Raw genomic sequence first — 25,480 nt, forward strand, 5'->3', positions numbered from 1 at the left:
CTTATTTAACTATAGTTTAATTTTACCCGTTTTTGAACCTTATTGAATGGGATAATTAAAAGACTGCCTTTTTTAATGCAACATTACTTTTGTGAAGTTCATCCATGTCACTGAGCATTGTTATGCTTGAGTTACAGTCTGCTGTGTAAATATACTACGATTTATTTATTCATTTTACTACTGATGGACATTTATGAGTAATGGTACTATGTACTTTTTTATACATACTTTTCTTGTGAATATATGCACATAAAAATATTGAGTGTAGTCCTAGAAATGAAATTGTGAATGCTCAAATTTCATTGATTATGCCAGACTGTTTTCCAAAGTGGTTATACCAATTTACATATGTTCCAGTAATGCATGGGAACTTGCCTGGTGGGAGTTCAGTGGCATCTCATTCTGGAGAATTTCATTCTCCAATTACTAGTGAGGTTGAGCATCTTTCTCTTTGGGCTACTTGGAGACCCTCTTTGGTGAACTGCTTGCACAAGTCTCTTGTGAATTGTCTTTTTCTTATTAATTTGTAGAAGCTATTTATACATTATAGATGTACACTTATGGTAGGTTAAGTGTGTTGCAATAATCAGCTACTTAGATCCACAGTCCATCTGGAATTGATTTTTTGTGTGTGAATCATGGGAAGTATGGGTCATGTTTCATTATTTTCCCCAGCTCTATTGCTCTGCAGCAGCATCTTTGTTCTAAATTGTTTGTGAGTGCATGGATCTGCTGTTGGACCTTAAATTCTATGCTGTTGGTTTATTTATCTCTCTTTGTATACTTACCTCACTGTGTTCATTACTGTAGTTTTAATAAGAGCAGATCTTTCATTCTTGTTCTTATTCTTTTCATTTACTATCAGCTTGGTTATTCCTGGCCATTTACATTTCCAGATAAATTTTAGAATTTTATCAATTGCCATTAAAATTGATTTGACTTCTTATTAGGGCTGAAATAGTTAATTTGAAAAGTGACATCTTTATAATTCTTCCCACCTATATATATATTATCTTTCCATTTATTTAGATTTACTTCAATTTCTCTCAAGATTTTATGATTTTCTGCATGGAAATCTTGTACATATTTGTTTAATTGTCTTAGGTATTTAATATTTTCTGATGCTATTATAATCAACGACATTTTTAAAACATAATTTTCTCTTTGCAACTGACTTATGAGAATATAATGATTTTATATTGAATGATCTTGCTAAAGTACTTCTTCTAATAATATATCTGAGGTGGTGATTTTACCTCTTCCCAAACAATGCAGGGTCCTTAGTATACTTTAACTCCATATTTCCTCCTTTTTACTTGTAAATACTATTGTCATTATGTGCTATAATTAAATATATTTTAAAATCTACATGATATTATTATTGTTGTTAGATGCAGTAAATGTTCAGTTAGGAATAATTATAAATACCCTCTTTTCTTTGTGATTCATTCTTTCCTTTAACCCCAGATGTCCAACTATAAATTATTTATTTTGCCTAAAAAGCAACATTAAAATTTTCTTTTTAGTATGATTCTCTTGTGACAAATTTCTTCAAGAATTAAAAAAATCCGAATATGACCTTATATCATATTTTCTGTTGTAGGATATTTCTACTACTTATACAATTCTAAGTTGGAATTTTTTTTCCCTTCTGCATATAAAGATATTTCACTATGTCTGACTTCCATTGCTTCTCTTGGGAAGACACTTGTTAATCTAATTAGTACTACTGTGAAAGTTTTTCTCACCCCTCTAGATGCTTTTAAACTTGATTCTTGGATTTTGATTTTCATGTGTTATTATGATATACCAAGGGGTGACTTTCTCCAAAAGTATTCTTAGTGGGGTTTTTGGTGGTATCTCTTCAGTCTTTGACTTTAGGTCCCTCTATAGTTTTGAAACACTGAAGCCATCATCTCTTTCATTTATTTATTTTTTGCCTCATTCTCTTTCTCCTTTTCTCGGATTCCAACTGAATGTAATCTTCCACTATATCTGTTTTATGTCTCACCTTCTATCCTGTAATTTTCATCTTACTTTCTCTTCTTAATTCACTTTGGAAATTTTCTTCTGACTTATATTTCAATTTAAAAATTCTCTCACTATGTCTAATCTGCTATTAATAATCCATTGGAAAATTGTAGGAAAAATTCAAAACCTTTGATGACTTTTCTTTCTTTGGAGCAAATCTGTGCTTGCTCCTGGCAGGTGGCTAGAGGCATTAGCAGTCCAGCACAAGCTGCCTCCACTTTCTGGAATGTGGTAATTCAGTGTTCTGTGCATGTTGGATTCTTTCTGATTTATCTTTACATGCTGGGAAGAGCTCCAAGGGGCTTTAATATGGCTCCCTTTCTAAATGGTCTCTTTCTCCAATTTTTCCTTCCCTAGGCCCATGAGTTTGTCAGATGTTCTGCTTAACTTCCCATTCATCTCTTCTAAAATCTGCAGCTACCCAAAATGTAGGGCTCACCTCTCTCCATTTCCTTCTCACAGATCTTGGCCCAGATTTCATTTTTTTTTAAGTTTATAATTGTTTCAGTATTTACTTCTTATTTAGTTTGGGCTATTATATAGGAAGGTAAAAAAGAGAAAATTTAGGAACGATTTCTTAAAATCATAATTCATCAGGAAATATAAATAATTTAATTCTGTATTTTCTGAAAACATGATATAGAGGAAACATTTATCCACAACAGTATGCTATAGAAAAAAGTATTCTAAAGCTAGAGTCAAGAAACCTCAATTGTAGCACTAACAAGCTGTAAACATGTGAGCAAAGCACTTGAATAGTGAAGAGGAAAAGGGATAAGGTTAAAAGAAATAATTCCGTTTATTTCACAAATATATTCAGGTAACAATCAAACAACCCCTTAAATACCTCCGTGGATATGAGCAGCACCAGATTGTGGTTGTCCTGAATGTGTGCCTTGTTGACCAGCAAAACTTGGAAAGTACAGTTTTTGCTGAATCTGAAGCTGACTCTTAACTTTCTAGTTTGCTTTGAAAAGGGGTGAGACTTTTGCTAAATATAGAAAACAGATTGTTTAATGTGCCTTTTTAACTATGTGGTATTTTTCTTTTTCTTCTCTTTTCTTGGGTATATTTAGACAGTGACATATTCTAATTTTATTTCAAAATACTTCTGATAAGATTGGAAAAACGAAAAAGAGAAGGATCCATAAATGAATGATGAATCATTTCAGTTAAGATATGTGAATTTTCTATCTTCAAAAGTTAATTTTCAAAACACTGTTTTGCTTCTTCACTAATGCTCATGTCAAACTAAGAATTTTTTGAAGGCTATGTTTCCCACTGTTAATACATGCACTCGTTTCTCTAGCATCCCCATTCATGAACTCCAGTCTTTAGTTTTTACAAGACAATATCCTGGTAATCAAATTATTGTCCATTGATTCTATAAATGACATCTATCATATGTCTAGAAAATAAAGTTATAGAATGTTAAAAGAAAGGTTTGCTGTCTATATCTCAATTACCATTTAATTTAATCTTAAATCCCAGAAATGAATCCCCACTCTCCCCCTTTTTTTTTGTTTATTTTTTAATAGATTTAAATTTTTTTTAAAAGACACATTGATCAAACAGTTACCTTAAAAAATATAAGAGGATCCCATATAGCCCCACTCCCCAACCCCCACTCTTCCCACATCATCAAGTTCTTTCATCAGTGTGGAACATTCATTGTATTTGATGAGTACATTTTGGAGCACTGCTATACAGTATGGATTATAGTTTACATGGTAGTTTGCACTCTCTCCTAGTCCATTCAGTGGGTTATGGCAGGATATATAATGTCCTGCATATGTCCCTGCAATATGATTCAGGACAACTCCAAGTCCTGAAAATGTCCCCATATCACACCTCTTTTTCCTTCTCCCTGCCTTCAGCAACTCCCATGGCCACTGTCTCCACATCAATGATACAGTTTCTTCCGTTGCTAGAGTCACAATAATTCTATAGTAGAATAACAATAAGTCCACTCTAATCCATATTTTATTCCTCCATCCTGAGGACCCTGGAAAGGCAATGCCCACTCCATCTCTAACTTGAGAGGAGGCTTAGATCTCACATGGCTGATGGATGGACTTTTCCTGCTTGCAGTTGTAGACACTCTTGGTTCCTGGTGTGGTGGTTGACCATACCCACCTCCTGTTAGCCGACATGGGCAAGTCCAACGGACCAGAGAGTAGGTGCTCTAACTCCCCTGAGCCTCGGGACCCAGCCAACACAAATTCAGTCCAAAGATTCAAGTCTCCCAAGCATAGACCAACCCCAGCACCAACCACAGGTTCAGCAAAAGTGACAGAAGAGGCATGTGTAGAAAGGTCACACCTGAGTCCAACTCCATAGGAGCACAAATTCCAAAGTAGGGCCCACTGGCAAGGCACTGAACTCCTGAACCATCTGTCATAACTGTAGGACCTGGGTGTCTCCATAGCCCTCATGATGACTATGTTTATAAACCTGTGTGCTGGAAATTTCAACTAGGCCTAGAACTGCAGAGTGCCTAAGAGACACTTCCTGAGAGCCTCCATGTTGCTCAAATGTGGCCACTCTCTAAGCCAAACTCAGCATGTAAATGCATTACTTTCCCCCCAGCATGGGACATGACTTCCGGGGATGAGCCTCCCTGGCACCAAGGGATTTCTACCAAGAACCAGCTCGTGATGCAACTAGAAAAAGACATTGAATAAAAGAGGGAAATAGTAAAGACAAATGAGTATATATGGCTAAGAGACCCTTCTTCTTTTTTGTTAGAAGAACTTTTAGAGACATTGAGATTTCCTAGCCAGATGCCACCCCTATTCCACATTTCAAGAAGAGAGGACTAGGCAAGCCCATTCCCAGTGCCCCAGTGGAGCTAGCTATCTCATCTTGTTGCTGTGAAGCCATCTGCCCTGAGAGAAATTCTAGTGACCCTCACCTTCCTCACAGAAAATAGTCCTTTGTTTATCTTCGTTTTTTGAAAAAAATTTTAGGACCTTCAGCAAAACTTTTAAAAATATGTTCAGTGATGAAATTCTTAGATTGCAGAATCCAGGACATAAAATATACAACAGAGGGAGAACAGGAAGGAAAGAAGGAGCTTGCATTTATTGAGGGTGTATTTCAGGCCAGGTAGTATGTTTCTTACTTGATAGGAATTAAGCCATTTAGTTCCATGATGAAGAAATCATGTTGCGTGAAATAAGTTGGGCACAAAATGACATGTTTATCATCTCACTAATTCAAAACAATTAGAACAAGCAAACTAATAAGAGTCAGAATCTAGAATATAGGTTACCAGGGGATGGCGTGGAATAGGGAATTGGAAGTTAAGGCTTAAAATGTGCAGGGTTCTTCTTTGGGTTGATGGAAGTGTTTTGGTAATGGATGATGATGATGGTAGCACAACATAGTGAATGCAAATAACAGCTCTGAAATATATATATCTTAATAAGTGATTAAAAGGACAAAATGTTAGATTGTGTTTATGGTAACAGAAAACAATTTTTAAAAATCCATGGATCAACAATACACAAAAATGTGAGCCCTAAGTTAAACCACTGACTGTAGTTAATAGTACAATTATTAAAATATGCTATCATCAATTTTAACAATTGTTTCACACTAATACAAGATGGTTGTGGTGGGGTGGTATATGGGAATCTTGTATTTTATGCATGACTGTCTGTAAATGCACAACTTCTCTAATAAAGAAATAAATGTATGTAGTAATATATCATTATAATGATAGACTTCACATTATACATATACAACTCACCTATATGAAATATAAAGAATATAAGTCAGTGGTTTTTAATAGATTCATAGAGTTATGCACCCATGCCCACAGTCTATTTTAGAACATTTTCAACACTCTAAAAAGAAACCCTGTATCCTTTAGCATTGAGTCCCAACTGCCCATTCCCCCAGACCAAGGCCATCACTCAGCTACTTCCTGTATAGATTTGCCTATTCTGTACAATTCGTGTGCATCATAAAGATGTGATATTCTTTTTTTTTAAAGACTTATTTTTTATTTATTTCTCTCCCCTTCCAACCCCCCCCCTCCATTGTCTGCTCTGTGTCCATTAGCTGTGTGTTCTTCTGTGTCCACTTGTGTTCTGTCAGCGGCACCGAGAATCTGTGTCTCTTTTTGTTGTGTCTTCTTGCTGCATCAGCTCTCTGTGTGTGCTGTGCCACTCCTGGGCAGGCTGTACTTTTTTCACACGGGGTGGCTCTCCTTGAGGGGGCATACTCCTTGCGCATGGGGCTCCCCTATGCAGGGGACACTCCTGCGTGGCATGGCACTCCTTTTGTGCACATCAGCACTGTGTGTGGGGCAGCTCACCATATGGGTCAGGAGGCCCTGGGTTTGAATCTTGGGCCTCCCACATGGTAGGCAGACGCCCTATCCATTGAGCCAAATCTGCTTACCAAGATGTGATACTCTTTGTCAGACCCTTTTCACTTAGTGTAATGTTTTCAAGATCCATGCATGTATTGATTACTGTTTACTGCTAAATAATACTCCATTGCCGATATAAACCACATTTTGTTTATCCATTCATCATTTGTTGGGCATTTGCATGGTTTCTACTCTTTGGCTACTGTTAATAATGTTTCTATGAGCATTCATATATGAGTGCTTGCATGGATTGATATTTTCATTCTCTTGGGTATATATCTAGGAGTAAAATTGCTGTTTCATATGATTACTCTATATTCAACATTTTGAGGAACTGCCTGAGGGTTTTCCAAAGTGGCTGTACCATTCTGCATTTCCACCAGCAGTATATAAGGGTTTTAATTTGTCCAAAATCTCGATGATTTTTTTTGTTATCTGACTTTTTATTATAGCCATCCTAGTTGGCATATAGTGGTATTCCACTGTGGTTCTGAATTTGTACTTCTTGAATGACTAATGCTGTTGAGTATCTTTTCACGCACTTGTTGGCTATGATATACATTCTTTGGATAAATGACTATCAAAATCCTTTGCCTATTTTTAAATAGGGTCATTTGTCTTTTCTGTTAGACTTCTTTAAATATTCTGGATGATCTGTTTCTTATTGGTTATATGATTTCTGAAGATTTTCTCCCATCCTGTGGTTTGTCTTTTCACTTTTTAATGGTGTCGTTTGAAGCAAAATCATTTTTAATTTTGCCAAAGTACAATATATCTCTTTTTGCTTTTGTTGCTTGTGATAGTAGATCTTTCCCTGATTTCACACGTGGAATCTGAGGGCTTGAGAGGTCAGCTGGCATCTCAAAGGATCTCCCAAACAACAGTAGACTGAACCAGAATCAAGGACCCTGGTCTTTGGTAGGACATCATATCACCCAACTCTGATTTTACTGTAGACGATAAGAAGGAGACTTGTGGCCTAGTTGAGACAATTTTTGAAGGAGAGTCTTTGAACTCTCTCCCTTTTCTATTTCATATACTGTTTTTATTTCATGGTTGTTTTTTTTTTAGCAGGTAATACTTAAAATGTCTAGTATGGAGAATGAGAAAATTCACACTATTTTTTATTTTAGGTTGTGTTAAAAAGTAAGGTAGATTATAAATGAACAAGATAGCAGGCTAAAGAGACTCCAAAGCACTACTGGGTGTGTTTATAAAACGTCTTAGACAGTGGAGGCCATCACAGCAGCTTTCTTGAACCGCGAGAAATGTGCATACACAGCTTTGCTGCAGTTCCTAAAAGATCAGCTGGTTTCGTCGGAAATACATTTGAATGGCCCTGATCTCGTTACAAAGGTGATATGATATCTAAAGCCACAATTTTATGAGTTCTTAAAAAATACTAATGCCTCAGGGAGTGATATTAATTTAGGCAGATTAGAGATGGAAAACCTTGTATTGGGCCATTACTTTTAGTGCATCTGGGAAGAAAGGGTTGAGATCAGCATCTTCTGAGGGAGAGTTTTGCCAAGGAGGCCCTGACTTGGAAGAGTGCACCTGTATTTCAGGATTGGGCCTCTGAGTGTCAGCTCAGCACCCACTGGAGAACCTGGCCGCCTCTGCGTTGGCTCACAGGCTTCAGGGCTTTTTCTGTTGTAATTTTTAGGCTTCTATTGCTATTTTGAAGGACATACCTTGGTGCAGCTGACTCACTACTTCTCAACTTTAAAGTATTAGCCACTAGCTAGAATTGTTTTGGAAGTTTTCCCTACAGATACACCACGTATCATGGCATCCTTTCTTGACCATGAAAAGACATTGCCTAACAGATGCTACTAAAAGACTTTATGAGCCCTTCATGTTGCACATATAATGGAAAAAGCCTTTCCTCCCCCAAAATGCAGATCTTGGTATCTGTGATAATTTTCATGTTTAGAAGTATTCTCAGACCTGTATCTTGTGGCATCTTTAAAAAATTTTTTTTTAAAGATTTTGATTACACAAATGTTACATAAAAAATATAGGGGATTTCCATATTACCTACCTCCTCTCCCTTCCACACTTTCCCACGTTAACAACATTCCTCCTAAGTGTGGTACATTTGTTACAGTTGATGAACACATATTGGAGCATTGCTATTAACCATGGACTATAGCTTACATTATAGTTTACACTCTGTGCTGCCCAGTTTTGTAGGTTATGACAAAATATATAATGGCCTGTATCCATCATTGCAATGTCATCCAGGACAATTCCAATGTCCCAAAATGCCCCCATATCACACCTATTCTTCCCTCTCCCTTCCCTCAGAACCTGTGGTAGCCACTCCCTTTATATCAATGATAAAAGTTCTTCCATTGCTAGAATAATAAGTCTATAATAGAATAATACTAAGTCTACTTTAGTCCATTGTTCATTCTCCAATCTTGAGGATTTTGAGATGGTTATGCCAACTCTGTTTCTAATTGAGAGGGGGCTTAGCTTCCACAGGGCAGATGGATGGAGTTATCTTACAGTTGCAGACACTCTGTTCCTCCGTATGGGCATTGTTCATCATCATCTCCTTGATAGTTGTTCTGGGTGAGTTCTTGTGGCATCCTTAAAGGGACTTTCTTTGGTCTTGCTGGGTTCTCCGTCACAACTATCAGTATCTCTGTTCAGATACCCTGAAATCTCTCTTAACCTCACTATAACTTTGCGCCTCCAGAATTTTTTGTATCTCCATTGTCACACTTTAACCTCAGTGTGACCCAGGTCCGTTCTGCATGACTGTTTCCCTGGCATTGATTAGGAGCTAGCTGAGGGCATGGACTATGTCCTCACTCATCTTTGCCTGCTCCACTTACCATCCCCACCTCGAAAACTGGGATGGGATAGACATATGCTGAATGTCTAAACAGTTTGCTGATTTTAAGCAGCATTTCACTTTTCACAAAGAGAATGTATTACTAAGCACAAGTATGCAAAAGAAAAAAGGGCATATTTTCTTAATTCTAAGCTCCATATTATATGAGTATCTTGGTAAATTTCCAGATATCAAGGTGTTTTTGAAATTGGAATACTATTCTCTCGCTCAGGTTCTCTTACTCTCTTCCAAATGTTTGACTACACAGTCATGACGTTGGCCTCCCACGTTACTGGGGGCAAGTATTCAAAACAGTTTCAGTTGTACTTCGCTGCATCAATGCCAACATTTGCCTGTACTGGGAATAGTTTTCCTGAAGATGTTCTTTAGAAAATGTTAAGGAGGAGGTTAAATTGGAGAAAAGAAAGTTGGAGAGCACGGTGGATTGCATTACTATTCAGAACTCTTTGATGCCTTTGCTACCTTCCTTTTGGGCAGGATGAAACTTTCCCAGTCCCATGACAGAAGGACTGGCAATAGAACTTGCTGTAGCCAAAGAAATGTGAGGGGAATTTTGAGTCCAGCAGTGTTCCAGATAGAGGAGTCTAAGTGGATATGTAGTATGAGAAAGAAATTTTTGTTGTTGTAAGCTATTGAAATTTGGGGGGCCATTTGTTACTGCAGCATAAGCCAACTTTTTCTGACCAATGCACAATTTATTCCAGGTTTGGTGGATATGGTGAGATATATCTGAAGCAAAGAGAAGCAAATGATAAGTGATAAGAAAGGCATTTATTACCAGCCTTTTCCATGGCATTTTAAACCAAAATTCAATAAAGATCTTGAACATTTTTAGTACTAAACTCACTAAAGCATCACATAAATAAACCAAGCTGTCCTATTTTGATTCGTTCAGCATACAGAAATATTTACTGATAACTTCTGATGTTTTAGACATTTACCTAGGCATTGCAGTTTATAACTACGTGATATCACAAACTCTGCTTTAATATTAACATTATTAATGTTAACACTATTAATATTAAATATTAATATTTACCTTGCTAAATATTAGTACTTAAATTTATAAGGAGAAACAACAACTCAAGAGGGTAATCATTTATGTTTGGAAGAAAGAAGAAAGGATTCATGGGAGTGTGGTATTTGATCAAGGCCTTGAAGTTTGTAGAAGGGAAGAAATTTCTTAAGGAAGGAACAGCAAGTGTGAAGGCGGAGTGGTGAGAAGTAGGAGAATTAGCCTGGAGCAGTGAGAATCCTCTTTGTCTAGAAAATGTTATGCTTAACTCAGAGATGTGGTAGGCAATAAAACTGAATTTAATTTGGGGGAAAATTGTGTAGAAACTGAAATTCCTGGATGAGTCTTTTGATTTTAATAGGAAGCAATAAGCCATAGAGGATTTTAGATATGGACTGACAGTGTAGAGCTGTGCTTCTGGAACTTATGGGCTGAGTGGAGGGCTGGGGACTTAGAGATGGCAAAACCTGGCATGAAGCGCTTCCCCAGCACAGGAGCACATCATGTAGCGATCCACTTACACGTGGCATGTCACATATGCCATAGAGTGCCCTCAAATCTGTGTGATGGGAAGCTTATTCCATTAATTGTCTTAGAAAGTTGGGTTAATTGTTGGGGGAACAAAAATCAATGTACATCGTCACCTCATATCTGACATTGAAATAATTGCCAATCCTCAAAGTAGGTTTGTGTGTAAATCTCTATGGCAAGTTTTTCTAAGTCTAAAAACAAATTTTAAAACCTCACAAAAAAAAGGCAATGGCATGTATAACTTCAACTACATTTAAAAATATAAGTATTTTTGTCTTCCCTTCAAACACATCAGAGATTTTAAATGCTTGCAAAGAATAAAAACAAGGATCTATATAAAGACCATAAATGAAGAGGTAAATACAGGTGGAGAAATAGAAATGAGAAAAGTGCATAAATAACATAATCAGGTAATTTATGAAATTTAATATGGAGGACAAACACATAAGAAGTATTCAATTAAAGTAATTGAAAGGACAAATGTTTCCGAAGGGAATTAACAGAAATTATTTTTAAGAGGTGTTACTGTAATGTTTGCAAGGTGAGATGAGCACTTCTATAAAGTACTAGTAGTGGCAATTGTACCTTGGTATGATTATTTTACAAAGTTATTTGACAATATGTATTAAAGGCCTTAAACACTGGCCTAGCAGGTCCTCTTTTGGAATATTTAGCCTAAGGAAACAAGTCTAAATTTAGCAAAAGGGCTCTGCTGAAAGATATTTTAAAATAGTATTTTATAGTTTTGAAGACATGGACATTATCTAAATCTAAGGCATTCGGGAATATGTACATGTAAACTATAGAATATGTGTGTTTATATTTGATGGGAAATTAGGAAGAATTTTAAATTGCATTTACAAAGAACTTTTATCAACTATGAACATATGTATGCTATGATAACAGTATGGTGCATATTCATTTGATCAGAGCCATGTAAACTTTCCAAAAAAAAAATACTGTAGGAAATTTCAAGATTGTCGTTCCTTAAGTGCTGGGTCTAGAAGGTGATGTTTTTCTCCTTTAATCATTCTGATTGGAAATGTGGTAGATTCTAAAGTAGGAGGCCTGAAGATAAAAGGCTTCCTTCTTCTACATAGAGGCACTAGGTGCAGTTGTCTGAGTGAAACTGGCGGCTAAAGAAAAGAATATATGGACAAAACCAGAGAGCAAGAAGAGTGAAATCTGGAAAATGCACACACTTGGGTTCAGCAGGGAAAAAGAGCCTGTCAGGATTGGGAGGAGGAGGGGGTCAAGGAAAGCAAGGTCTCTGGAAGCTTAGAGTGTGAGCACTCGCCAGGAGGGGCCCCGTCCATCGATGGAGATGGGGTAGGCAAGAAAGATGACCAGAGACGGCTGTTGGGTTTTTACTGGCTGAACTGAAAGCAGCTTCCTTGGAAGTGAGCAGCTGAAGGAGCCTAGGGACTTGGAGCTGATAAAATGGGCTGATGAACAGGGCAGGGGTAATGGAGCCGTGCTTGCCTTGCTCCAGGGAAGACTAATCAGAACAGAAAAGACAAATATAAACCTAAATGTGATGTAACGAATGGACTGTCTTCTCACTCTTCAATGGTGCTGGCGGGGGAAGGAGTTCCCACAGGTGTTAAGTGGGAGGTACACATCCAAGGGTTAGCTCTGGGATTCAAGGAAACAGACAAGGTGCTGCTCCAGGTTCCCTTGAGTGCCTCTTCTGTGGTCCGAGCAGAGGAGCTCCGGGTAAAGCATGGCTTTTTCTGATACTAGAACCCCTTCTCTGCTTCTTTAGTATCGGGGTGGTCCCTGAGCTAGACTCACTTATCAAGGTCAATGCCTCCAACCAACTCCTCATCACGAAGGCTTTTTGACCACTCCTGGATGGCTTGGACGGTTGGTCAAAACCATTTTGTAGACTAAAACCTTGAGCTCAATCTCCCTGTTGACACTGGGAGAAGAAGGGGTCAGCCCCTGATGAAAAGATAAATTTCTGGGCACTATTTTGTGTTAGATGCTCAAGGCTTTCCCCATGTTCCCACGTGTCATTCTGGGTTGAACTTGAGCCTTGTGGTTTCCGCCCCTCCGCAGTCCTGTAAATTCAAGGAGGCAGACAGAACAGCCTGCTGGCCCCTGTGGCTGCTCGGGGCAGGGCCGTCAAGTGCGTGCTGTTGGCCCGTGGGAATCCACGGAACGCCTTGGCTGCCACATCTTTTCTCCAGTGCAGTGACCCTGTGTGTTTCCCCAGGCGCTTATCCTCGACTCTCTCTGAGCTTTCGGTTAAAGAGAAACATTGGATACTTCATCCTTCAGACTTACATGCCCTCCATTCTGATTACGATTCTCTCCTGGGTGTCCTTCTGGATCAACTACGATGCATCTGCTGCCAGAGTCGCCCTCGGTATGTGTCCTTTTAAGTGGTACCTAACATGTAAAGTAACCATATCATTAGAGCATTAAAATGGAGTTCAAAGGCCACAGTTCAGTGACCATTTTTCAATGTGATGACACCAGGTTTGCCTAGATAGTCACATTTTCTTTTGAAACACTAATTTCATGCACAATTCCCTTAATGTGCTCATTTAATTATAGGGCTCAAATGGGAGTTTTCATGCCCATGAAAGGGGAAATGTGCTTGTAGAATATTTGTGTAAGAAAACTATTTTTGACATTAATTTTAAAGCAGGGATTAACATCTCCTGCTCAAAATTATTCTGTGGCCCAAAAAGATTTGATTAATTGTGCATTCTTCTTTTTAAGTCACAAAAATAGATATATATTATAGCGTATACCTGGAATTATATAATTTAATGATTATTAAAAGGTGTGATTAGAATCTGAGTGAATCTTAAAAGCTCTGATGTTCATCTATTCTCGTCACTGGTCTATTTGGCAAGAGAGTTATTAGCATATGTACATTATATACAGGTTTTAATATTACTTGTAATTTTTTTTAATTTTTAAGAGAATGCTTATGTTTTAATAAACAATATTTTCTACTTTCAAATGTTTATGAAACTCTATCAACAAACTAATCTTTTAAGCATAAACTTCAGATAAATACAGGTTGGAGAGAAATTATTTAGTCCATTTCCCTTTTTTTTGGTAGTGTTAAGTATAATTCCTGAAAAGGAAATTATCAGTAATACCTGGAAAAGAATTATCAACACATTTGTTGATAAAGTTGCTTGCAGGTAACCAAATAATTCAGGCTTCCATTATTTCCTCTTCTCATCCTTTCTGTGTTTAGCCAGAACTTTAAGCTGATTAACTTTTTATTTTCTAAAAGTATGTGTATACATATGTGTATGTGGATTTCTGGTGTAGACCCACCAATATGGGACTTGCACAATTGCATTTGGGATTAGATTTTTCCCAAGAAAAAATACATAGCTATACTTGAGAAAAATAACTTTAAGAAGAAAAAAGTATCAAAAAACTAACAGTGCTCTACTAATTGTTGTGTGTTTCTAATGATTATAGTAAAAATGTCTCTAAAAAACCAGTCTCCAGGATTTCTCTACAGCCTGCAGAGTTTAACATAAAACTTCAGTTCTTTGGGAAGGTTTTACTTTTTTAAAAAAATGTTACTACTTTACTCTTTGTTAAACTACCTTCTCTTCTCACCTGAAAAATAAAACAAAATAAAATGAATTTACAGGGACAGATCCAACATTTGTGGAGCTAGGAGTTTATACAATTTTGGGAAGGCTCTTTAAGAAAAAGAACGCGAAATGTACAAATTGAAATTGCTGGGATCTCTCCCCTCCCTGTACAAATGGACACGTGCAGCTGAAGCGTTATTAGTTTCACCCTGAATCTGCCTCAGTGAATTTGTCTTCCCTGACTTAACCGGAGAAATATAGGTACCAAAGACCCAGAATTATCTGTCACCTCTAGGGGTGAAGTATTCTGAAAAAGTGAATTTCTGAATTTTCTGGGTAATAAAAGTTCTATAATTGTAATTCTATAATTGTCTTCCACAATATTAAACAGATAATCTGCCTGAAGTGGGTTATGTTGAGTCCAGCCTCATTGTAGTATGTGAACATAGATTCCACTTTTTCTTAAGGAAACAGCCTTGTTATCATAAAACCTAAATGTCCCTTCCTCATCCTTGCTGGGGCAACAAAAGAATGATCTGGTCAAAGTTATCAAGGTTTTGCCCACAGAAAAGAGGGCGTGATGAAAGCCAGGGTCAGATTGACATTGAAGGCCTACGAGGCAGGAGTGACAGGCAGAAGTGAGTGGGTATTTTGACAATATCAGGATGAAGCTGAGACTGGAGCTCTAGAAGGCAGTAGGGGTCCTGAATCTGGCCAGACAGGAGCTGTGAGCCCAAAGAGTCCCTGCTCAGAGAGTGTGATGCCTGCTCTTCTTGCTCATCTAAGACATGGGCTCTGAGTCTGCATCTGTGTGTATCAGGAAACATCAATTGTTTAATTCCCAATGATTAAGAAGAAGTATTTTATGGGGTCATGAACACTGAATGATATCAACAACAACTATAGTAATAACAGCTGAAACGTATCCAACCCTTATGTGCTGGGTTCTCTGCTAAAGACATTAATGTATTTATCATCTTCTCATCTGATCTGCAGAAGAGCCATATCAAAACAGGCAGTATTAGGGCCCCCATTTTCAGGTCAGGAAATCGAGGTACAGAGAAGCTAAGTAATTGGCACAAGGTCACATAATTATTAAATGGTAGAAGGAAAAGTTCAATCCAGTTAGTCAAACTCCAGGGCCCTCTGCCATAACCATTCCCAAAATGCCCAAAGATATTATACAGAAGAATTGTTTGGTCTACTATGTTGTTAAAACCGTGGGTTAGGAAAACCCTAAGTGAGGATTATTATTAATTATTATTTTCGTGGGCTCACTCACAACCACCAAGATGCCACTCTGCTCTTTGGTCTACTAAGAGAACCCCGCAAGGATTTGGTTGGAAAAATCCCCTCAGTCTCAGCCTGAGCATCTTGCCTGGTACCAAGACTTTGAAATGCTTCAAGTGCTGTTGGCACCCCTCCTGGGGGCTGCACCCATCTGTGCTTCTCACTCCTAATTGAGGTCAGAACCCTGCGGTGTCTGCACAGATGTACGGCGGAGGTCTCCATGGACCCTCCCTCCGACGGGGGGGCACTGTTGGAGCAGAGTGGTCCCGGAGACCCCGGAGGCCCGTTCCTGATTCTCCTCCAAGAAGGGACACGAGCACCGCGGGCAGCCACCTGCTGTCCTGCAGCCCAGGTGTGTCCCCTTGGCGAGGGAAGTGACCACAAGGTGAAGCTGCGAGACTCGAGCCTCTTCCCTGGGGAAGCTCAAGGCTACTGAAGAATTATTGTTCTGTAAGATGAAAATAGTGTGGTTATTTATTGTCATTTATCAGTAATGCCAGCTGCCGTTCATTAGGCAGTTTCCAGTAGTTACATGTAGACGTCTCAACAGCCCCGAAGGACTGTCATAACCCTTCGAGGCTTTCTCAGGTGCCACCCCTGGGGGTTGGCAGGGGTTGGGGCTTGGCCGTGGGGTTCTGTGGCCCAGGTTCTGGCCCTCTAGTCTGGCCCTGTCCACTGTGTTCTAGTTAAGAGATGCTTGATAGAAGGAATTTGGAGAATGCACTGGCCAAAACTAGAAAGATGGAAGTCCTCACCTGAAATCTTATTCTGTATGTGTCCATGCAAAGGAGCCTGCAAAGAGGAAGCAACCACTCCAGCTAGACCTTGAGGCTTCTCAGGGCCATTCTGGAGCAGAAAAAGAAAGCAGTGGGAGCACCACGCCAAAGTTTTAGAATAATGATGAGAACACACAATTTTTTAGCCTTTGCACAGTGTTTTTACATTTATTTGTAAACTGCAGTTATCCTTTTGCCATAGATCACATTTTATTGGAACAGAGCTACACCCATTCATTATGTACTGTCTATGGCTGTTTTAGTGCTTCAATGGCAGAGTTGAGTAGTTGCAACAGAGTCTGCAAGGCTGAAAATATTCACTAGCTGGCCCTTTACAGAAAAAGTTTGCTGATTCCAGGCATCAATAAGAGTAAAATATAGTAAAATAATTAAGAATTATTTTAAAATTTTAAAAAGTTTGAAGGTATCTATGACTATTTAAAGGAGAAACTTGAAAAATTCTGAAGTCTTAGATTTCTGTATATTCCGTAAGCAATCTCGGTCGGCAGGTACAGGTAAAAATAGTGGCTTAGCCTCTCAGTTCTCCTCTGTTCTCTTAATACCAGTCAGACACCAGGGAGGGAGAGGCCCATGTTTGAAACGAGTATCTGGACTCTCTTCCCCACCCAACAAGGGGCCCGTGGGTGGGCTGAGCTTCGCATCCCAGAGGTCTTTTTTTGGACATGTGCCTTTGAGGATGGCTTGGAAAGTCAGAGGAAATCAAGCCCTTCTTCCAAATCCACCCTGGAGAGTTGGCAGGGTGCCTGGAGGTCAGAAACGGGCCTCCGGCAGGCACTGATGAAGGCAGCCATGCTTCTGGGCTCCGGCCTGTATCCTGCGTGCTCTGGCCTTTCAGCTGGCCCAGCCTGCTGGCCTTGGGCAGACCATAGGTCTTTATTCTTTCACGGATGTAGGCCTACTGCTAAGGCTCTTCTCCTCCACAGCAGGACAGAAGCGCTTCTCTTCACTGGGTCCTGGAAGACACATTAGTAATGGCATTTAGTGGTACCTGTGGTATTGGTTTGAAAGAGCTCACACGTTGGAGCCACTTTGCCTCCTTGAGACTTTCTAGTATTTCCAAAGTAATGTCTTCAAGGAGCCTGTCGGCGCAGTAGTTACTGTCCCTCCATGAGTAAGTGGTCCATGAACTTCCTGCAATTGTGCCTTATCTCAGGTCCACGGGCTCTTGTCTTGTTGCTAACTCGTTTGTGCCCTGATCTCTAAGGGCCTCACACAATTCAGCCTTGAGTCTTTGTATAGCAAGAACTGTTCCCATCATTATAAGAGAATTGCACACGTGGTCCCTGGCCTTGCATGTTTTTAGAGTCTAAATGTAGCTCTATTAGGGAAACTGTGAGAGCATCCACATGATGCTATGCAAAGAATTCAACATAATCACATTAAAAAAATGGATTGAGTCAGTTGCCTCAGGTATGGTATGATTCTATTCTTGGAATAAAATCTTTAACCCTTGACTTTAGCAAATATTTCCTAAGCAGCTTACATGCAAGCCTCTTTCTCAGGTGCAGAGGAAAAACACTCTGTGAAATAATCTTCACTCAACTCTTCCTTTTTCTTTGAACTCAGGACAGGATCACATCATTAATAATTAAAAAATAAAAGCATTTTCACATTCCTCTTACTTTAGATAAGCATCATCAGAGTAAGAGTTGTTTTCTTTTTACTGGGAATCTCACTGAGCCCATTGCTCCCCTACATCTCTTTCTACTCTTCAAAACTCTATTCTCTTTATTGGCAAGGTCCCATGGGGATAAGACCCTGTGGTTGAGCTTCTCCAGAAGAGAGGCGTCAGCTTCCAGCGCTGAAGTGTGACATTCTGCTCCAATGACGTGTTTTATGCTCTCCTGTGTTCCAATTGCCCAATAATAGCCAATCCATTTTCTCCAACTAATTCAAGCTGTTTGAGAAAATATGGAAGGGAAATGAGAAATGAAGACCAGCACAGCCCCCTGCAGCCTCTCACCCATCTATTTCTTTTACAGGGATCACCACTGTGCTGACAATGACGACGATCAACACCCACCTGCGGGAGACCTTGCCCAAAATCCCCTACGTCAAAGCCATTGACATGTACCTCATGGGCTGCTTTGTCTTTGTGTTCCTGGCCCTTCTGGAGTATGCCTTTGTCAACTACATTTTCTTTGGAAGAGGCCCTCAAAGGCAGAAGAAGCTTGCAGAAAAGACAGCCAAGGCAAAGAATGATCGTTCAAAGAGCGAAAGCAACCGGGTAGGCTCTGCGTTGCCTTCAACACACACACTTTTCTCAGACAGTGAATTACTGTATTTATGTTGACGGCCTTTGAGGAGGAGTTGTGTGGTCTAGTTGGGCATAATCTGACAGATTCCCCCACAAGTCACTGAATTTCAGATAGAGCCCAAATTAACACAGGATCTGGAGAAACCAAAAAGTTCCCAGTTTCCTTGAGAAGGATCAAAACACATGGATACCAGAATTAATGAAACTGTGGTGTAAAGAGCCTGAACCTGGAACACAGAGGCAGTTTTCCAAAATGTTTAGATCTTCATTTGGTTGCAAAATGGCAAGTTTGGTCATCCAGCATGCTGTAACTTCTAAGGAGTGGGCAGACCCCTCTCCTGTCCACCCACAGGTCTCATGGCTAAAGATCTCTAGCATGAAAAGGGTGAGCAGGGAAGGCGCAGGTGCTCAGGCAGATGCTTGTCTATCTGCCCTTGCCCTGGCTCTCACCTGGCTTTGTTTTGTAAAAATCCAGGAAGAACTATGGGGTGTTTTAGAAGCTTCTGGCTGTACTCCCCAAGAGAAAGAATGCATGGGGCCCACTCACTTCCAGTCCAGCCCAACTTGCTGGTGTAGCCTTCTAATTACAAAATGTCTTGATGATTTTGATGCCATTTCTGTTTATTTTTAATGAAAGCAATATATTGTTGCGATCACAAGCAATATTTTGGTGGAAGGACATTATAGCTTTCTTTTTTCTTCCCATCACTTCCTTCTCATCAAATCCTCTAAACCATGTTCCCACCTGTTCACACAATGGGTCTGATCCCACACTGCTTTGTTGTCACTTCTTCCTGTTAACATATTGATTTCTGTATCTTTTCCTGGAGCACTTTTCCCACCCCTTCCCATGCTCCCGCACACCATCCAGGAGGGAATGACTGACTTCCATCCTTTCAGCAAAACATATACTTGATCAGAGAAATCTAGAATCTGTGAAGAAAACCAAATTTTCACAGGCAAAAGTATTCTGAATTTCTTACTGGAAAATACACCTTGTATTCCACGTCATTCAGCCACTAAATCAGCCTGCATCCCACAATGAATACACAACATTCTTTGGTCATGCTGTTTCCAAGGAAACCAGAATTCATTGTGTTGTTATTGTTTCTATCACATACATACACGCATTTCTGCTTTTCCAAATTCCCTACTACATACTCTTCTTTGTTTAGACACATTATAAATGTATTCCCTTTCTCTAAAATGAGATTGTTTAGAACACACAAATGGTTGTACTCCAGAAATACCTTTTGAATGTAAACCATCAAATTGGGGGGAGAAAACAACAGAAAAACCTTTAACATTCACAGAGAAAAATTAGCAGACTTTAGAAAGAATGTGTTATAAATCAGATGCAGAGGAAAATTTCAGTTTATCCATAAAGTCATTTTCATTGTTTGTTTTTCTGTTTGCTCAACAATTTTGTTAAAGCATTTGCATGTTCATATTTTTAAATTCTTAACTGTAAGTTTTTTTTTAGGAGGTCCTGAGGATTAAGCTCAGGACCTTGGACTTGGGAATCAGGCACTCAACCACTAAGCTACATCTGCTCCCCAGTGAGAGTCGTTTTGTTTTGTTTTGTCTTATTTGTTTGTTTTCAGGAGGTACCGGTGATCAAACCCGAAACCTCATACAAGGGAAACAGGCATTCACCCACTTGAGCTACCTCTGCTCTCCTGGTGTGAGGTTTTTGAATCTTAAGGTTTAAAATTGACATACAAATGCATGCATACTAATTGTAAATGCATATTCTGTGCTTTTAAAGTTGAGCATTAAAAATTGTGCCTCATGGCCCCTAAGGAGTCAGTGATGTCTTTTAAATAGAAAGACACCTCCCAATAAGTTTATATCAAGGGATGTGGAGGAATTAAAGTGAGAGAAGATTCACTTGCTTTATGCAAAACAGAAACGGCACCAGGCCAGGAGCTGGGCGGGCTTTACATTCCCTTCTGAGTATTGGTTCATTGTTACAGTGGCAACTCTTGGGATTGGTCATCCTTGAGGCTCACTTTGTTACAAGTGGAATTATTTTTAAATAATAGAGTCCAGGAGGCCCTTTCCCCGCTACAGCAGCGGCTCCCAGGTAGAGGAAGCTCTTCCGCTGCCTCTGTCTCCCCCAGGCTGTCCTCAGTGCCCGTCAAGATCTGGCGGAGCAAGACTGTGCAGGTGGGAGCACAGTGGCCACCCCAGAGGCCTCGGACAGCCCCCAGCCACGAGGGTCCACTCAGTGTAAAACCCTGAGTGGATTTTCCTTAGGTTTTGTAATTTAGTAGTTGACTCTGGAATGCTCAGATTTTTCACCTGTTTACCTAGATTCTCCTCCAGGCCTGTGGCAGGTGTAATATAAGCCTTACCATTAATTTAATTATTTGTGCTTAACCTTAATTTGTTCCTGGACCCAAGAGCAAGTCTTTGGTTGGAATGTGTGTGTTACTGTCACGAGCCTTGCGATATACTGTGAGTCGATCCTTTGTTATTTGAATTTCATGAGGTCGCAGACAGTCCTAATTCCCCCTGAAGAACCAGAGCTTCAGACTTGACATATTTCTTCTTACTAAAGAGCAAGAATTATTCCCTCACAAGACAAATAATTTTTTGCTTTTCTAAAATGAGAGTATTTTACTTATTCAGAGGCTGGGAGGTAAGTAGAGGATGAGATAGATATCAATTATGTGCCAATCTGGTGACAAATTGTAGGGAAAAACACAAAAATCCCTCTGCCATGTATTCTGTACTAGGCACGGTTAGTCTTTGAATGTTTGCACCTGTCAAAGTTATAGAGCAGGAAGAAAAACTGCATAGAAATCAATGATTCTAATTATAGCAGATATGAGGCAAAACCCTGCCAAATAAGGAATATTAATGAAATAACCTAAGAATTGCATGGCATCTATCATTCTATATAGGGCATTTCAGTCTTGCATCTCACCCACAACTTTCATCAATTTCAAGACTAAAATTGTAGCTAATAGGAAAAGATAAGCATGTCTTTGGGAAATATTTGTTTAAAATGTGTGGTTATAAAGATTTAACTTATTTTAATAACCATTTAATAGTCTTCAGAAAAAATTGTAATAATATTCTATGTATTTGTTCATGTTTAATCCTTAAATGTAAAGCTAAAAGTAAAATAACCAAGTTATTTCACACCAAGGTATTAAGTCAATATATAATCAGATTCCTTCCAACACTGGAATAAATGTTGCACACCTGTGTTATTGTTTCCATTATGTTACAAGTGTTCGCCCACTCTGAAATGAGCATAATGTAAAATGTCATTGCTTCTTGAGATCTGCGTTACATGAGCTGTATCTTAAACCAGCTACAAGCCAGCCAGAATCATCCAAAGCACCTGCGAGCACTTTAATTGTGTAAATAGTGAATAATGTGGGTAGGGAATGGAGTAGAGGAGTGTTGCTTCCTTTGGGGTCATTCTCCTTCGTTAGATTTCAGGGGCACAGACAGTAGATTTCTACACTTACGAGGTCATTTCCCAAACCTGTGACATTGGCTCCAAAGAGCTAGAGAAGCAGGGCATCGATTCATAAAAATGTGTCACTACCTTCCAAAAAGCCAACTCAACCCGCAGTTGGCCCTCTCTTTGCATCTCCCCATCTCCCTAGCTGGCCCTGACATCACTGCAGACGTTCTTCACTCTTTGCCGTCACACCTCCCGCTTTCTCCCCAGAATGTCTTCCTGTCAGTTTGTCTGAATAAGTGGGTCACAAAATACTTCCCTCCCTCCTTTGAAGAAAAGACATTTCTTTGGTATTTCTTTCTTCGAAGTTGCTAATTATAATCCCCTGGATTTTGATAAAAGGAACTTTTAAGATGGTGTGTTTGATAACTAGAAAAGAGATGGTGCTGTCAGCATGTTTTGAACCGCGTCTAAAGGGCAATATGCGGCATTTTTCAAAGGTACCTGCGGGCTCTGTGAAGCACGTGTGGAATAGATTCCCAAGGTCACGTCCAAAGCCCTCCCCCGGCGCGGGGCTGGGATGTTGCAGGTGCACGGCATGCTTCCTTAGTGAACAGCCATGAAGAGGCACCCACTTCCTCTATGGAATCCCGGGCTCTTGGTCTTACGGTTTTGTTCTATTTAAAACAGCAAAGGGGGTGCAGATAGCATTTTTTAGAGCTAAATAATATTTTATGATTTTCCTACCTTCAGGAAACCAATTTCGTTTTCCTTGCATTCTAATTAATAGGCAGTAAACCCCTTGTTGTTATTGAAAGGAATCCATTCTATATTATTCCTTTGAAAAGCAAGCATCGGATATTCTGGCTCAATTTGAGATAAAGTTTTTTAAACATGTGAGCCCACCATGTAAGTCGATTTTTTGGAAAATGTTGGACATTTAAATAAAATCTAGTTAAGTTTATTCCTTACCACCTCAGTTTATCCAGTCTTTCTAAAGGAGAGCCTGATAAGGTTTGCTCTTATGACTCAGAATCAAGTATTTGGGGAGGCATCACATTTATTCACTGCAGTTCTAGAGTAAACTGGGTTTATCATCTCGTACTGGTTGAGGCTTTCCACCAACCCAAGAAACGCTGGGCCACGCGTCAGCGCCGGGGAACACGCGGGAGGGAGGTGGAGCCCAGCAAGGCTGGCGGCCCCTCTTCGCTTTAACATGCCCTTGGGTAAAGGCCGCCTCGGCTCACCTTCCAGGCGTCCTCCCTGCCGCCCCCAGGACTGGGGTCCACGGCATCCAGAGCAGGCGTCCAAGGGACAGCGGGACCCTCCTTCCCTCAAGACGACGTGGCCCCGCCCAGCTGGCTCAGGCCTGGGCACCCCGCTCCGTCTTCTGGCCCTCCCGGTGCTTTCCTCTCCTTTTTTATCTCACCTTCATTTATCTGTTCATCCCTCACCTTCTTTCAGAGACTCGTTCTCCCAAACCACCAATTCTTCCCTCATCCTTAGGACAGGCCAATGGCCTTTTTTGGTTTAAGGGTTGTACTGCCAACCATTACAGTTCAGGGCATAAGGGCAGAAGTTCCAAACTCTTACAAAGGTCTCAGATACCTCGTACTTTTGAGATAGGCGCACCACTAGAGTCTTTCCCTCCACTGGATAAAAAAATAGCAGAACGTGAATATTCTTCTCTCATGCTCCCGGGAAAAACTTGTCTCCAGGGAGCACCTACTCCCAGCACCTTGGGTGCAGCTGTGGTAGAGAAAGCAGTGCTACCTCGGTCCACGTGCCTCTCCAAGACCTGCAAGCTTTCTGCTGTCCACCCAAGGGACACGTGGCCCCATCCACGGAGATCTGCTCTGTGGTCCTCCCACCCTGTAGGAGGACACTCTGTTGTCCTTTCCGGTCTTGCTTGGGAGAGGTGGTTGCTGGGGTGGAGCAGCACGAGGGAGGACATCTGGGAACTTGGTAGCAGCATTTAGGAAGCCTGAGCTTCTGATCGAATGAGCAACCCTTGGACCAATGTGGGCTTCTCTGCAGGAGCCCAGGAAACCAGGAAGCCAGGTGGATGGAGCAGGGCGGTAATCATCTCTTTGCCTCTCACCCCGTGCCCCATCTATTGGGATGCAGAAATGACTGGGTGATGGAGGAAAGCTGTTGCTGTGGATACTCAGGTACCTGGTGGGGCTTGGAGGAAATGCCTGGATTTGCTTAAGAATGGGGAGGAAAGCATGGCTGCCCTCTCTGGGCCATTCTCTTCCAGATGACATAAATGCATCAGGAGGACCAGTGCACACTCATTAGAGTCCTCTTTGGCCTTGGTTCTAATCTTCTTTCCCAAGGTTCATCACCGGGCACACTTTCCTACTGTGATAAGGTGATGCAAAGACGAAAACGATGGCGATAATAATCGCAGTAGCCCCAGGTACCAAGGGCTTGGCAGGGGCCAGGTGGGGAGTGTCAGGAACCCTTTATCTCTGGGACATCAGTCCCGCTTCACTGCTTTGCCTTTTTCAAAACTCTCCCAGCCTTAGCTTGTGTTGCTTCTCCCACCTTCTCTCTGCAAAATTTCTACTCATCCTCCGGGGCCCGACCCAAATGGCATTTTCCCTGTTAACACCTGTATTAATGCTGATCGTTTCTGTAGCACATTACCCCAAACGTCGCAGCGTAAAACAACACCTGTGTATCCGCTCGCGGTTCTGTAGGTCAGACGTCCAGGCGGGCTCAGCTGGGCCCCCTGAGAATCTCATAAGGCTGAAAGTAGGTGTCGCCAGGCTGTGTCCCCTCTAGGAGCTCTGGGCGAGGACCTCCTTTCAGACCCTTTCGGGTAGTCGACCGAAGTCAGTTCCTCGCGACTGGACGTCCGAGGTCCCCGTTTCCTTGGTGGCTGTCGGCTGGGTGCTGCCCGCGTTCCTTCTGGTGCTTTCCACTGGCCTCCTCCAGCACCAGTGGGCCAAGGCCCTCTCACGCTTGGAATCTCTTTCTCCTCCTGCGGCACCTCCCTGGCTTTCTTTTTGCTTCCAGAGGGAGAAAGTTAAGGGTCCGTGTGGTTCGACTGGGCCCACCTGGAGTACCCAGGTGGCTCTCCGTGGTTAAGGCCCATGACCTCAGTCGTGCCTGCCAAGTCCTCGGGCTGCAGGGTCACATGTTCTGAGGCTTGATGGAGGAAGGCATGGCATCTTGGGGTCTGTCAGTCTGCCCCCCTCCCTTAGCCTCCCGAAGCATAACTGAGTGACCTCTAATGATATTTCCAAACCACGGTGTAGGGTGTAGCATCTCGGGATCTTCACTGGTACCATTTTTCCTAAAACCTCCC

The 25,480-nt window shown here is 40.7% G+C and overlaps 1 protein-coding gene across 4 annotated transcripts in view; it reads left to right on the forward strand.

Annotated features, from left to right (window-relative positions):
- Positions 1-25,480, forward strand: part of GABRB3 (gamma-aminobutyric acid type A receptor subunit beta3) — a 230,996-nt gene that overhangs the window by 199,778 nt on the left and 5,738 nt on the right. For all 4 annotated transcript variants that reach the window (XR_009185252.2, XR_009185251.1, XM_058294816.2 and 1 more), the window contains exons 7-8: positions 13,043-13,195; positions 18,469-18,713. Coding sequence is in view for 2 of the 4 variants with exons in the window: in XM_058294816.2 (XP_058150799.1) it covers positions 13,043-13,195; positions 18,469-18,713 (398 nt within the window). In the remaining 2 variants the exon portion in view is untranslated. The remainder of the gene's footprint in view (positions 1-13,042; positions 13,196-18,468; positions 18,714-25,480) is intronic.

This window comes from Dasypus novemcinctus, chromosome 3 (assembly GCF_030445035.2).
Source record: "Dasypus novemcinctus isolate mDasNov1 chromosome 3, mDasNov1.1.hap2, whole genome shotgun sequence".
Taxonomy (NCBI): domain Eukaryota; kingdom Metazoa; phylum Chordata; class Mammalia; order Cingulata; family Dasypodidae; genus Dasypus; species Dasypus novemcinctus.